The sequence below is a fragment of the Chenopodium quinoa genome, unplaced genomic scaffold (genome assembly GCF_001683475.1).
Source record: "Chenopodium quinoa cultivar QQ74 unplaced genomic scaffold, ASM168347v1, whole genome shotgun sequence".
Lineage (NCBI taxonomy): Eukaryota > Viridiplantae > Streptophyta > Magnoliopsida > Caryophyllales > Amaranthaceae > Chenopodium > Chenopodium quinoa.
This window is the reverse complement of record NW_018743066.1, coordinates 1,649,778-1,665,655: the sequence shown is the minus strand read 5'-3', so window position 1 is coordinate 1,665,655 and position 15,878 is coordinate 1,649,778. Positions and strand designations below refer to the sequence as shown.

Sequence of the window (15,878 nt, the reverse complement as noted above, 5' to 3'; positions counted from 1 at the left end):
ACATAAAAAGGCACATTGTAGCGTTGAATTAATTGAGGAAGATGTATACGTAAGCAGTTATATCGACAAATTAAAGGCAAAGTGGATAGTCCAAAGTCCAAACCATGGATATAATTCCGACCTCTTTTTTTTATTCCAGGATAGAAAAACCAAAAATTATCTAAAACTGAAGTTTATAATACATGAAATCAGATCAATTACGATATTTTGTGGTTTGGGCATTTGGTGCGGAAAACTCTTAGGATTGTAGGGAATGCGTCCTTAGATCACATAATATTGTTTGAAACCAAATAACCATTTATGTGCTTCATATGTGGCATCAATCTGATACACTGACTATGCAAAACATAGCTCATATACATTAACCCACAATTGTGGTAGGCCATATGGTACTCAAGTCCAACTTATTTGCATATTAGCATATGATAGTTGGCACTAGAATTCTCATACATATATAAACCCTTAAAGATCAGATACATAGCTAAAGTGGGGAGACATTTATTTATGCAAGCCGGCTATCCATAGAAGAAACTGCTTGGAAGTCGATTTCGATCACTTCAACTCCTTGAGGAAATCTTGATTGTCAACAAGAACCTGCAAAAAATTAAAAATCAAGGAAACTCTGAAATCAGTACCTTCCCTTCTCCCCTTTGCAAAATTCTCATTTCATGTCATCAACCAGACGGGTGCAGCTAAGAAACAAGACTAAGGTGCCTAATTTTGCCCGCCATAGTACTTTGTATATATTTATTCACCAAGCAGAAAAAAAAAATATAGATGAGCAATTCATTATCAACTACATCCATAGTAAATTCTCTTTTAACAAAAAAAGGATAGTTGTATAACAAATCAATCCAATATGATTTGCAGTAAGTAGGATTTTTCGAAGGTAGAAAATGATTTTAAAAGCTCAAAACTTACAGCTACAGTATACAACTTAATGCAAGTTTGGATTTGGAATTCAGGTGTATTCGTCAAAAAGTTGGATGTAAAACAAATCAATCCAATAATCCAATATAATACTACCAATTTTCTGATCTGCTAGTTCAGGTGGAGACATTTTAGGCCCATGTCATGATTGATACGGAGTATATCTAAATTTTGGGTGTAGTTAAAGTTATGATAGAGTTATTTTGGGTCGGGTATTACTTTGGGTCTGCTTTCCAGGTATAAGTAAAATAAAAAAGACGGCTTACTTTGAGACCTTGCATTGATGTGCTTACACAAAAATCAAAGATGACTACGCATGCATATATTGAGTTTTAGAAACAGTTCTACCCTACTTGCTTGTAAGAACAGAATAAGGGCAGTGGCACTCACAGTTTTCCAGCCATCTGGGTCCAGAAAAGAGACAATCTTAGTGTTAAGCCCGGGAACAGGACCAGGTTGTCGGGTGATCTTTCCTCCAAGTTCTTGGTGAACCAAGTTGACAACCTCAGCACTTTTGTAGACATCATCAGTACCAATAGCAACCTATTCAGGATAACAGATTCAGAATATCAATAATTATAGTAAAATCACAAATAACATGATAGCTATGAAGGCGTAAATTCACACAAACCTGTGCGTATGCATTTCCCTTGGTATACTCAGTCACACCATAATTGTAAGTCAACTCCAGAACAGTTGTCTCCTCTTCAGGGGCATACCCCATCATAGCTATGGTGTACTTTATAAACAAAAATTATAGAACAAATTAGCAAGATCCTAACAGGAATTCATGAGTAATAGGACTAGAGCTGCATTAGAGATTCGTGAATAAATAATAGGACTACAGCTGCATTAGAGATGTGTGACTAAATAATAGGACTAGAGCTGCATCAGAGATTCATGAATCATGAGTAAAAGCTTAGCATACCTTTTGTTCAGGTCTATCAGTTTTCTTAACTACCTTCATCCCCAGGGCCTGCAATTATAAATTTATAAGAACAAAAAGTTCCTTAGTAAAGATTGGTAACCAACTAGCAAGTAAAATCAAACTAAACCATCAGATGCAACATGCTTTGTTTGGATAGCAAAGAAGGAAGGAAAGGAAGGGGAGGGAAAAAGGAGGAAGGGCAGGGAAAAGAAAGGGAGGGGGAGGTAAGCTCCATTTTCCCTCCAAATCTCTCCATATTTGGAGGGATTAAGCTTATCAAAGAGAAAGAGAAAATGGATCCTTCCCCTTCCCCAAACAAGAGAATTTGTCTCCCTCCCATTCTCTTCTCTTCTTTTCCTTCCATTTCTTTCTATCCAAACAAGTGAGAGTCTATTTTTATGTGTGTGGGCTATATGGCTATATGCATCAAGCTCTTTCTCAGAGTGGCCTTACGTTGACACAATTTAAAGTTGTAAAAAATATAAGAAAATACAAGGATTCAAAAAACAGCACAAATAAAAAGGATTTAAAAACGACTACAGAACTTGAATGATTTTATGTTCAGTGCATTGCGCACAAGAAACAAGAAGATAATTCACAGTATGTGTTGGAACAACAAGTGTGTAGTGTGTGAATTTTGTGAAAAACTCAAAGTCCCACATTGGTGGGAAATGAGAGTTTTACTCTCTTTATAATATAGAGAGTGGGCTAAAGGGGTGTGGCCCTTGGGCTACCCACATTTTGTGGAGAGGGAGGACCTATATGATAAACCATCTATCACACACACGCGCGCCGAACCGAGCCGAGCCGGGCCGGGCCGGGTTGGGTCGGGTCGGGTTTATTAAATAAACTTATTTTTTGGACAAGGCTAATTGCGTGATTAGTTCCTTGATTTTTGCTAAACGTTTTTGACTGATTGCATTTGACCGTTTTTATTCAAAACTGATTAATGGAGCGTTAATCATGCAAACGTTTTCACTGATTTTTTGCTAAACGTTTTGCCACGCATTAATCTTCTGTTACCGTTTTGAACGTTCAACTTATGACCGTTTTAATTGCGTGATTAGTGCCTAATTAAACAGCAGCAGTTACGTTGCAATTTTTCCTATAAAAGGCGTGTTGATTTCCTGTTTTTGATACACAAAAAATACGAACAGCAATCTTCTTCTCCTCTCTATTTTTCCTCACAAAAAACAAAACCCTCGAGCAGTTTCTTTTCTTTTTGGGTGTTTAGTTGCCCGGTGGTTTTGTGCAGTTCCACCGGTATAATTTCAATAGAGAAAGGCTGTTTTATCCTGGGGAACATCCGGTTTACTACGAACTGCTTGCACCTTTCCAGGGCAGTGCCGTGAATGTTCTAAAGAAAGCGACATAGTCCGCGACTCAGTCTATTTTTCGGTAACTTTGTTCTTACTGTTTTTGTTCCCGCAGTTCCGTTTCTAACAGTATGTAATAGTTGGCCAAAAGTGAGGGATAGATACTTTGAGTTTTTGACATCTAGAAACAAAAATTCTTCACGATGACGTGATTTTGAAAATTCTTGCAAGCACAATGAAACCAGCACAAATAAAAGCCTTTAAATACCTTTTCATAGAACTTGATAGCACGCTCTAGATCACCAACACGAAGCATTACTTGGCACAGTGGTTCAGGAGTTGAACTTCTCTGAATCAGCTCAAAGACGTAACCAGTAGGATCCTTCACGAAAGCTATCACAGTTGATCCTCCTTTCACTGGGCCAGGTTCTCTGGTGATGGTACCACCCTTGGCTCGGATGTCTTCAACCATTTTGTAAACCTGGAAGAAAAGAAGGTTATAAATCAGGTTCTAAAATTCATATTGAACCTCCACGTAGACAAATGTCACTTACATCTGGTGTAGCAATTGCAAAATGTCCAAACCCTGTCCCAATATCATAATGATCCACTCCATAGTCTGTAGAGGCCAATATAAAACTACAATGTTAGTATATAGAGACAATACATTCATCTAAGAGTAATAGGTTTCCTACTTGGACACATGGTTAACAATCTCTATACGATAACTAAGGATTCACAAAAGGAACTTCTAGGTGCTAACAGCTAAGTCTTCCTTCAATAAATTGACAAGGCAGGCTGTGATCAAGAAAATACAATTCCAGCTGAAGAATAATATCTAAAAGGATTCTAAACCTGAACCCACCTCCTCTGAAGTAATCCAGAGGTACACATAATAGTAGCATGGAAGTAAAGGTTTATAAAAATCAGACATATAGTTCACTGTTTAGTGTTTACTCACTGTATGTTAGTTCCACTGCAAAGTGGGACTCCTCTGGGCCAAACCCAAGAAATGCATTGGAATATTTCTCCAGAGGAACATCTCGCTTCCTCAGCAGCTTCATTCCGAAACATTCTGTGTAGAACCTGACATGTGAAGGGAAAAAAATGAGATCTTAATTACACGAGACACTTGTATCACAAATAATCACTGCTGGAAGTCTGTCAAGTGCATACTTAATGGTTTTGTCAAGATCTCCGACACGGTACACAACATGCAGAAATCTCCTCTTATCTTTCTTTGGGAATTCCAACAACTCTACATTAGGTGCAGCAGCTCCACCCTCGGCCATTTCCAAATTGTTGCAACTTAGCTGGGAAAAAAGAAAGACAATTATCAAACAATCATAAATGGCAACCCCTCTTTCCACACATAAGAGAAAAACAGATAAAAAGCCTCCAATAAACTCTAGCTTATTAACTTGATAAAGAATCTAGACCAACAATAGCATATAATTCTTGATATATAAAAACTATCAGCAATGATAGAAAAAAAAAAAATCACAGAAAAAAGTCCAATCAGTATCTAGTGGATTCTCTAATATAAAGCTAAATTAAGCTATTAGCACCACGAACATACACTAAACTAGTAAACCATGTGAAAATTGTGAACAGAATCGACGACTACTACAGACTCAATTTGCATTGCTAACAGATTTCTTCTTATAAAATCTAACAGATGGGAAGATCATCTTGTATGCAAAGTATTAAACAGTATATACATCAAGAGAAAGTTTTACTCAATACCGAAACTTTATCATCAATCACACAACAATCCAGCATTCATTCCATCATTCACCAAGTCTCAAGTGGCAAATAAGTAAACGATGTTACGCGTAACTGATAAGTTGAGAAAATGCCTTCCAAGTCCCACTTAGTAAAACCACAAGCTAATCCAAAACACATAATACTACAAACCAACTTTTCGTGCAATAGAACTGAAATTGCACAGCATCTCAAGACTAAGACATCATCCTCGATCCAACACAAGAAGGCAGAATTAAAACATCATTCTCTAGTTCTCAAAAAATTAAGAGATGAGCAATATACTGGCTACAAACGAACAACACAATTACTACAAACATAAATCTCAAGCGATTTCGCTTAAATCGTCATTTCCGGGGTCTCAGGAGGTCAAGATGTACACAAATTTATCCCTAATTGATTAAGGCTAATTGCGATGATCCCAACATAGGATTATGTAAGGTTCCTTTAATGGCTATAACATAATTTTCCTAATGTGTTTGTTATAAGGCAAGGTGATCGAAGGAAAGGAAATTACATTTAAAACACCCCCAAGTCATTTAATTTCACCCAAAAAAAAAAAAAGGGTATGTAATAAAATGTGCTTTAACCTTGAATCAATTTATAGGCTTGAAATCATATAATTTGTACTAAATTAAATTACTACTCAGCAAAAATAAAGTGAACATCCAAATGCAAGTTTGATTCTTTATATCAATTTGTCAATAAATTGAACCTAGCATTCTAGCAAATAATCCTAAACCCAGAAATATAAACAATTAATTAAGAGACAACAATGAACAAGAATATAAACCCAGAATTTCTAGGAAAAAATGGTGTCACAACTTTACAAGGTTGAATTTTTACTACTATAAATACATGCAAATGCATAAAAAAGGATTTTTACACAGAATACAACGAGAGAGGAGAGAGAAAATACCTGAAAATTGGGAGATGAGAAGCAGTGACAGAAGAAGAAATACTATGATCAAAATTACAGTTTCAAGGGATTTTATAGACACTTCCAGAAAAAGCAGATATGCTCAAATTTTCGGTAAGACAGACGGGTGTATTAAGGATGAGTCAACATTTGGATACCATTACCATGATAGTATGATGGTATCCCTCCGTTTTAGAATAATTAACATGTCCGTTATTTGTAATACTTCCTCCGTTTTTAAATACTTACTCAATTTGTATGCCGATGCTAATCTTTGATTACTAATATCTTTAATTATCAATAAGTATAAATTCTAACAATTGAAAATTAATAATCTATTAATTGAGATTATTCCAACAACAAGACTATATTTTTTCTTATGTATAAATTACAAACATTAGTCAACAAATGAATAGTGCAAAAACTAGAAATGGAGCAAGTATTTAAAAACGGAGGGAGTAGTGATTTACTAGTCGTTGTCAATTATAATAGTGTATTAATTATATAAATAAAAGAAATAATATTAATTATTCTAGAATGAAGGAAGTAACAAAATACAATAAATATTGAACAAAGTTTCATATATATTAGAGATTTTAGAAGAAATGTCATGATATGAATTATATACCCTTCATGATTGTAATTCTAAAAATTGAATGGAAAATTAGAAATGATGTTTCATGTGGTAATTTTTTATGTTGTTTTTATTGAAAAATGAAAAAATTTAAACGACTGTTTCGAGTGCTTGCTTTCGGTCGATATTTAGACTTATGTGTGTCGGTTATTTGATTAAGTTTCTTGAGCTAAAGGCCTACAATTTGGCCCAGAGTAAGGAGTAAAGGACCCACCACAAAAACATGATTTTTTTTTTTTTTTGAAATAAAAAACATGTTTCACAGTTTCGTAATATATACTACGTATATATTTTTTTCACCAAAAATAATTCTTTTGGGTGTTTGACTTGGCTCATCCTTTAAGCTAATCTGAATTTAAGGATCAGTCTTAGGTGGTAGATTCCAGTTCAGCTGAGTAGTATATACGCTCGGGTGCTCTTACATTAGTAAAAATCGTTAAGTGAGGTGTATAATAGAATTTGCGACTATTTTGCAAATTTTATTATTTTGTACAGATAAATCGACAATTTGGTCTAAAATCCTATTATGCAGTCAACTGAAGTGTGTGACAGAAATTGCGAGTCTTGTAAGTTGTAAGGACTAATAAGGCTTTTTGTGTCTGTGTGTGTTTTTTTTAAGGGTATTATTTGCCAAGAAAGAAATAAAAGGTTTTTCATTTTTATTTAATCGAGATTCACTGATTTTATATGCTCTATATATGTCCAAAAACCCTGATGAGTCAAGCACTTTTGGAAAAGTTACATTTGAATGAGCATCTTGTTCTTTTCGTAGCGTCTTGCGTTTGAACTTTGTGGTTAAAATCGTGTTCACTTATACCCGAGTCAAGTAGTGAACCCTCGCATCAACCAAAAAAAAAATTATACTTTAATTTGTATGCAGCATCTGATTCCAAAAGGCCATTATGCTTGTTGCCACTTCTGAAGAAATATACCTTATGCTTATGTACATAATTGTTCTACAGTTCAGAAAATCTATCAAATTTGGCTGCAATATTTCAAAAATGCCATACTAGAACTCTTTCCTTTAATCACAATAATTTGATTTATGCACTGTAAGTTGCATCTTCTTAGAAAACATGCTCACGGGCGCAGGATTCCCATTGTGGCAGGTAAACTGTATAATTTGTGGTATGAGTTAAAACCTTGGGATTTCGATTTGATATATAGTCATTTTAAAAGCACAGGCACCTCACCTCTCCAGCTCCACCAACCCATCCTCAGATAATGAACTCAATTTCAGAATACAGTTAACCTCAGCACAGAGAACAAAAATGCATCATCCAAACGCTAATCTCTTCACACAAAAACACACCATATCCAATCATAAACGAAGAAAATTTCGATACAAACATCCTACAACAGAGTTTCAGAATCTAATACTGTCTACTATTTGCTATTTATCAGAAAAGATTCAGTACAAAGACAATTTACTACAAAGAATATGTCTACCAAGCGTGAGAAAATAGTAACTGCCAATTCAAAATCAAAACAAGGAGCTTAGGATTTCCATATACTATGATAAGGAAGAGGTTGTACCAAGCATCATCTATAGAACCTGTACACTGCCACCACTTGGGAAGAATAAAAAAGGTTACATGTTCCTCCAACAGTGGACTACAAATGTAAACACTTCCTGCCTTTGGATTCAAACAGGCACACGTTTCCCACGGTATCGATCAAACAACTGCACAAATGAAAACACTAAGTTCAGACTAAAAGAAAATATAGTTTCTTTGAACTCAATGAATACAGAATATATAATAATCAAATGCCAAGATTTTAAGAATCCTAGCCTAGCAATTTGAAGTGTAATACGAAAAGGAGGCACGGTCAAACAAAAAAAAAAAAGTCATATAAACCTAAGGTTTTTCCCTTTTTTATTTACTAAAAGGTTTTAATCCACACCAAATTCTGCATAACCAGTTAAAAAGCATCTCATACAATAACTTAGGCTTCACAAAGTTGATATGAGTAAAATGGTTAACTTGTGCTTCTGAAGAAAAAAAAATAGTCTGAGAAAACAGCACAAGACAACCTTCAAGACATGCTCCTAAAGCATGATATAAACGTACTGCAATTCATCGGGTATTGATGCCATTCTTTGTCAATTAGCTTAAATAGCAAGAGTCCTGATTTGCAAGACAGATAACCTAACTACTGGAGCTCTTTCAACTTGTCCAAATGGTGAATTAGAAAATTTAAGTAAAATTCTATAATATATATTGCAAAATCATGAATTGAAAACATATTGCAAAATGCAAGCAACATGCCTAAAAAAAGTCAAAATCCCAATGAATAGAATTCATCATTCTATGGCTAATTCCTTCCCATCCCAACAAACGAGATGCATCTATGACAAATCTAGTAATATGAAATAAATTAGTCATAAAATAATGAATATGTATAAAATCTGGGGCAACAAAACCAGTCCTGATGTCAGATAATTTAGATGCAACGTCCAGTATTAAATGTACCAGCATGGAGAATTAAAGAACTTCAAAGAACATACATAAGAAAAACTGGCAAAACAACATGGCTTCAATATGTTGGAATAAGCACAGTCTAGCATCACAGTTTTCCTTAGATACAGACATAATGTCTAAAATTATTACTCCCTCCGTACCTAAACAACAGCCCCACATTTTACAGGGGAGTACAGTTTAGGAGGAATTGTAGTGGGTATTGTTGATCAAAGTTGAATAGATAAGGAAGGTAATGGGGATATTTATTATCTTTATGCTTTGTTTGGATGAAGGAAATGGAGGGAAAGGAAGGGATGGGAAATGGAGGGATGGAGTATCTTCCATTTGAATAGCAAATGAGGAACTAGGAAGGGAATTAGAGGGGAGAGAAATGGAGGGATTAAATTGTAAGAAACTGATCTCTCTAACAATGGAGAGACTTGGAAGGAAAACATATCATTCTTCTTTTCCCTCCCCTTTCCCTCCCTCCCCTTATTTTCCTTCCCCTTTCTCTACCCAAACATAGTGTTAGAGGAAGTGAGAGATAATATAGTGGCGTTAAAGTAGTTTTGTTAATTTTGTGATAGAAAAAGAAGTTAGTGGATGAAATTATGGGATGATGGAGTCATGGAGCCCACCCAAATGAAAGATGGGGCTTTTGATAAGGGGTACAGATTTTGGAGGAATTGGACTTCTATTTTGTACATAGGGAGTATTCATTCTACCAGTCTCCATGATCAAACAACAGAATTCAGTGACATTCTTTGTCACAGCCTTGGCTCCCAATAAGTCAAAACTAGTAGAGAAGTTTTTCTCTTGAGAATAATAGTGGAACATTTCAGGTAACAATGGTAGTATTTGTGTTGCTCTTTAGTAAACTTATAATGGTATGGAGACAGGTTATGCTCAATATCTTGGGCAAGTATATCTTTCCACAGTTATTTCAACATTTTTTAATGGCCTTTGACTCTTAAGGATAAAACCATGCCCATCTAGTCTAGAATCTAAACACAGGAGGAAAATTTTCCATGAATTATGCATGTGATTTATTCAACTTAATTTATTTTTCCTTCCATCAATTGAGTCATACTCATGTAAGACCCAAGAGTGCTAATTCATTTTCTCTAGACAGCTCATTTCTTTTTTCTTTCTTTTAGGAAATAAAAACCACCCATCAATTGAGTCATACTCATGTCATCAAATTCTTGTTAAGACTCACTAAGACTTCCACAAATTTATCACTTTAGCCTTAAGACTTAAATATTTGACATATTATATGTAGAAAAGTGTAAAAAAAAAAAAAAAAAAAAAAAAAAGGATAATAAAAATATAGGTGAAGTGGGTCCCAATCTCAAGTCTAAAGTTGAGTCTTGAAATTTCAAGACTCAACTTGAGACTTGCTTGAGATTTTTGAAGAAAAATGGGAAAAGTCGTAAGTATAAATCTTAAGACTCAAAATGATGATGTCAGCCCAAGTCTTAGGGCTAAGAGCAAATTTAGCCATTGAAAATGATGCCATTAAATTCTTGTTAAGACTTACAAAAAATTATCACTTTAGCCCTAAAACTTAAATATTTAACATATTATATGTAGAAAAGTGTAAGAAAAAAAAAAGGAATAATAAAAATAAAAGTGAGGTGGGAGTAGTGGGTCCCAATCTCAAGTCTTAAGTTGAGTCTTGAAATTTCAAGACTCAATTCGAGACTTGCTTGAGATTTTTGAAAAAAAAATGGGAAAAGTCTTAAGCATAAGTCTTAAGACCTAAAATGATGATGTCACCCCAAGTCTTAAGACTTGGGGCTAAACTTGCTCTAAGCAAGGAAAAAGTACGCCACAATTACATCCTCAATGGCCTCCATGCCACACCCAACCCAAAATCCCCAACTAGTAGAGTAATCATCCGGATTGATTTCAACTCAATTTTATGAGATGAAATGTAGCGTAAAGAATAAATTTAAAAAATAAAAAAAAAGACTAGTCATTTTCTGCTTTTGGCTTCCTTTTCATCAAAACATGATATTATTTTATATCCATTGTCAATAATTCATTCTCTATAAGCCAGCCTAAAGAAGGGAAGTACTCACGCCTTAAAATGAGGATCCCAAGGCTTATAAGTAGCCATAGAGGAGGTTAGGCCAATATTTCATTATCGAGGTGCCTTATAGTGAGTTAGCACTGACTAATTCATAATAATTAAGCAATCAAACAATACCAGATAATACAGCAATCATAGCAACTGCAGCCATTAAATATGATAAATTTGTATATGACCACTCCTTGTGAGATTAAAGGGGAAAAAAAAGTTCTAGATCTGACTTAGAATAACCAAAGATTAACTGTGAAAAAGGAATATACACATACCGATCTGATATAGGGCTGTTGGAATATCCAACAAGAACAGGAATCCTCTGGACAAAAACTGACAATGTAGGCCAAAAACCACTGTGCAAAATAACCAATCCTCAGTAACAGGAAACACCATATACAAGAAAGTAGAACATCTATTTGAGAGTAATTAAATACCTGAAGAGTACAAGAAATCCATAAGATTCCAAAATCATGCCCACTATCGGCCAGCCTATCACAACAAAAAAGAAGCCAGCACCAAAGGAGATTGTTCCCTGAGCATCGCCAAAAAATAGCAGTAAGTATAAAACACTTGGTCACCTAGAAATGCATAAGCCAAAAAAAAAAAAAAAAAAAAAAAAAAAAAAAAAAAAAAAAAAAAAAAAAAAAAAAGGCAAACAATGTTGAAGAGAAGTATGCCTTATAATTTGAAGGCTTCATGAAAAACTGCAGAGTGGACGTAAGTCCAATGGTTAGTCCCAACCCAGACAGAAAGAGTATCTGTGAAAAGAAAGCATAGAACAACAAAATCGTGAATGAGGATAAGTACTAAGTGATTGGAGGTATAAAAAGGGTCAGAGTCATGGGATAGTGATATGAACAAAGCGCTTACATTTCCCATTGCAAGTAATCCTTTGTCAAACAAGAGAACAACTCCAAGGAATGTGAAAAAGACGCCAAATCCAGTCAAGCCTAATCCAATCTCTGTATTCAATTCAGAAAACATCAAGAAAAGCATGACCAAAATCACAGGTATATGAAGGGATGGCGCACTACCAATTTTCTTTGTCAAATCTAATTATGATGAGATATATCCCCATTTAAGTACAAGCAAAATAAGTGTATAGACAATATCCAATAATTGACAATACTTTGATAAATCTGGGATTCACAAAGTAAATTCTTGACTGGTGCACCAAAAACTGAAACCCATACATCATACCAATTTTACGATACTATTTTTAAAAATAATGCATCACCACACTTACTGGGCCAAACTAGCTCTAAGACTACTTGCTACATATTCTCGTAGCTTATTTTGTTCTTACACATTCTAGAAGGCGTAGTAGCCCTGGTTAGTCTTTTCAACGATAAATTGCGGTTTGGTGTGGTTGTTAGACACTTAGAAGTTAGTTCTTAAACCAGTTATTAAATGTATGCACTGACAAAGTAAATAAATAAGACATTTATACAGCTATTTTGGAAGCTTTTAAAAAATATCCACTCTAAACTCTAAATAGCAGTGCTCGGTGGCTCGGTGCTCACCAGGAATCATCACTAATTCGCTGTCACTAAACTTAAAATTAGAGTAGTGTTATGACTAAAAGCTACTCAAAAAACTATTATCGACCTTGCACAAAGTGTCCACTGTATATGAAGAGGGAGGTACATAACACAAGGCCAGCTAAATATGTTCTCGGTTGAGTAGAGGGCTGAAAAGGGCATAGAACACAGGATGGATACCAATGGATAGAGTCTTAAAGATGCTTACAAGCGCAAACTTAAGCCCAAAAGCTTCTTAGTTAAGTTAAATAATAGAAGAATGACATTCAATAACCAGGAAATCAAGGCATGGCATTGGCCAAAACACAACAGATTTATCTCAAAATCACTTGTAGTCTCATCAAATATCAATCAATTAGAATCCAAAAATTACAGGAATGTTACACTTGTAATCAGAAAAATACCATGGATTGAAAAGAAATTCTGCCACACACAAATATCACTACCACTTACTATCCCACAACATCTTGACAAGAATGTTACTTGTTCATATTGTATGCTACGTTCTAGATCAAAACCCTTGTTGGTCTTTATGTCATAAACCTGAGTGTGTACTCCGATTCATAAAAGTCACTTATCTTATAGTCCACTCAAGCTATCTCAAAATTGCTATCACCTTCGAAAACAAGGCAATGTGTCCAAAAATCACTGATAGGTTTTCTCAACAGTAAGTTCACTAATACTCCTTTAACTAACAAAATAATGGTAAAAGAAAACAAATAGTCTTACAAAGTACCATTCTTTCTAACAAAAAGAATAGGACTATTGCATTAGTTCAATACCCGAAAATCAACAGAAAAAATTGCAAACCTCAAACCAAATTGTATGCAAATCAAATTTACACAATATAAATCAAATATAAGTCTATTCTCGATCATATTTGTTCAGATTAGTCAACAAGTATTCTTCATAGCCAAAATGTGCAATAGATAAAGATCAAGAAAACAATAAATTTTACTCACTTTTTCTGTCATTCATCTCGAACGAAACCATTTTTTCCAACTAAATAAAATGCAATGATCAACTACTCGCAAAACCAGGAAATCACTGCAATGTAAGCTGCATTAGAAAAATCAATAAGAGGAGAATCAGATCAAATCAAAATTCCCCAATTCGTACAATTAGGTCATTCATTTTCGATTAATTCCAACAAAACCTGTGAAATTCACTTCAAATCTGTCCTCAACACCTCCTAACAAAAACTAATTTCAATCAAAGAAAAATAAAACCTAATTTTAAAAATCACAAGATTTCCACTGCATTTGACATCAATTTAACTCAAAAAATCAGAACATGGTACAGTAATGAACACAATTGAACAAATACCTGCTTCAGATACTTGCTTCGAATTCGCCTTCAAATCCTTCTGCATTGAAATTGAACCAACAAATTAGAATCAGATGAAAACAAGAATCGAAAGATCACAAGAATCATCATCGAATTTCACTCGCACAATCAAGAAATAGAAATGATGAGAGAGAAACATCGCCGGAAAATTCGACGGAGATGAAGAGGAGAGAGAAACCGGGAAGTTGGTTGATAGGCTTCTTTGTTCGGTCGCCGGTGAACGGAGAGAATGGTGTAAGGCTTTCTCAGTTACTAATCTTACATTCTTCCTACTTGGAGTAGTATTAAAATGTGAATGGGTTTTGGTCTGAAATTATATTTTTGGTACATTTTTTCATGGACCAAATCTAGTCCAATAGAAAAGCAAATCTAGTCCAATAGAAAAGCAAATCTAGCCCAAAAATAATGTGCTTATGCAGTTTTTTGGGCCCAAATGTTTAGGCACTATTCATTTTTTTTTTTTTTGAAAGAACCTAGCGTTGATACATGGTACGGAGTTTTGAAAAGAACTGGTAAAAGTTGACACGGCAGTAAGATATGAAACGGATACAAAAAATTGGGTTAGCTTCTAAGGTTATTTAATGCGTTTAATTAAACATATTTCAACACTATACGACACGTATAATTAAGCAAGTTGGGTTAGTGTTGAGCTTTACAACACGATATTAACATCACCTAGGAAAAAAAACAATAATTTATTGAACTAAAGATTAATATTTTGAATGAGCCTAACCATTTTTATAAAACACAACCGGATAAGGAAAAAAAAAGGGGGCAAATGTCAAGAGTTTCTGGCACAAGTTATCAAACAAGTCATGGCATGTTCTGATTTACTGAACTAAGTTGAAATGAATTGAACTGAATTGAATAGAGCTGAAATGAATATTTTACGAGAGAAGAAAAATAGGAATTGAATTGAACTGATTGGAGTTGAACTAAACTGAACTGAAATTAAGCCGAAGAGAACGGGACCTCAATGGTACATTGATTATATGGGTCGGATTAGTGCTGATGCTTTCTAACATGTTTAACTAATAACACGAAACACGACCACGAATATTTCACAATACAGATTGTTTGCCAACATTACTTTGGTGTTGAAAAGAGGAGAGATTAGTATCCAACATTTAATCCACACTCTATTTTTATCTAACAGTATTCAGGTAACTACTGATGTATTGTTAATAATCACTCGAGTGTATGAAAATAATATAATTATATTGGAGTAAACAGTAAAGAAATGCATAGCGTACTAGACGAATCAAATGCATCATCAGAACCCCTTGTTAATTTTGTAGTACACATCCATACAAATCTACAATAGGAACAATGAGGCTAATTAGGACATTTAAACCCATCTAATACTTACAAGTGGTGATTAATGAATTCAAAGTATAAATTTGGTGGTCATATTTTATGTTCGCAATAAAATGAAAAGGAAACGTCCAAGAAATAGACAAAAACGTGAATCTGGCTGAATTTGCATACACCATACAATATATAGTAGCGTGGTCCCTTCTAAATTCTATAGCCGGCACTCACTTATTCTACTCTTCAGTTGTTAAAATGTTGACGTAAAATCACACTAAAAAGCTTTGGTATATTCTCTTAACATTTTAATTAGTGGTAACGCTTTAACCCTTTGCCAAATCCAAAGGTCGGGTTTTAAGCTTAGATTTTTCAAACTCTAATTTGATTTGATCCTCTCTAAAAGTATATGATCGGTACTTAGACTTGACTAGTTATCTCATTATAAATCTTATGATTACTCATATATCGTACTGTTTTTATTACTAGCATTATTTATATTATTATTATTATGAAGAATCATATTGAATGACGTTTTTTAAATTGTTGGTGACTTTTAGTTTGAAACGTTGCTAATTTGTCAACTATGATTAGCATCTTCTTTCAAAAAATTATGATTAGATTCAATCAAAGATTGTTT

The 15,878-nt window shown here is 34.3% G+C and overlaps 1 protein-coding gene and 1 pseudogene across 1 annotated transcript; both read right to left on the bottom strand.

Annotated features, from left to right (window-relative positions):
* Positions 1-244: 244 nt before the first annotated feature.
* On the bottom strand, positions 245-6,028 carry LOC110731323 (putative lactoylglutathione lyase). The gene is made up of 9 exons (XM_021911174.1): positions 5,858-6,028; positions 4,351-4,487; positions 4,136-4,260; positions 3,729-3,793; positions 3,443-3,655; positions 1,859-1,906; positions 1,562-1,669; positions 1,321-1,473; positions 245-594 (listed from the first exon to the last, which is right to left on the bottom strand). Exons 2-9 carry the CDS (start codon positions 4,464-4,466, stop codon positions 553-555), a joined length of 870 nt encoding a protein of 289 aa, XP_021766866.1. The 5' UTR covers positions 4,467-4,487; positions 5,858-6,028; the 3' UTR covers positions 245-552.
* Positions 6,029-7,786: 1,758 nt separating this feature from the next.
* LOC110731322 lies at positions 7,787-14,242 on the bottom strand (annotated as a pseudogene).
* Between the last annotated feature and the right edge of the window lie 1,636 nt (positions 14,243-15,878).

Excerpts from the sequence above, each read along its gene's own strand:
- LOC110731323 (XM_021911174.1), bottom strand. The coding sequence starts at position 4,466 with ATGGCCGAGGGTGGAGCTGCTGCACCTAATGTAGAGTTGTTGGAATTC. Across the intron at positions 4,261-4,350 it reads GATCTTGACAAAACCATTAA|GTTCTACACAGAATGTTTCG; the intron begins GTATGCACTTGA and ends TTCACATGTCAG. Across the intron at positions 595-1,320 it reads ACCCAGATGGCTGGAAAACT|GTTCTTGTTGACAATCAAGA; the intron begins GTGAGTGCCACT and ends AATTTTTTGCAG.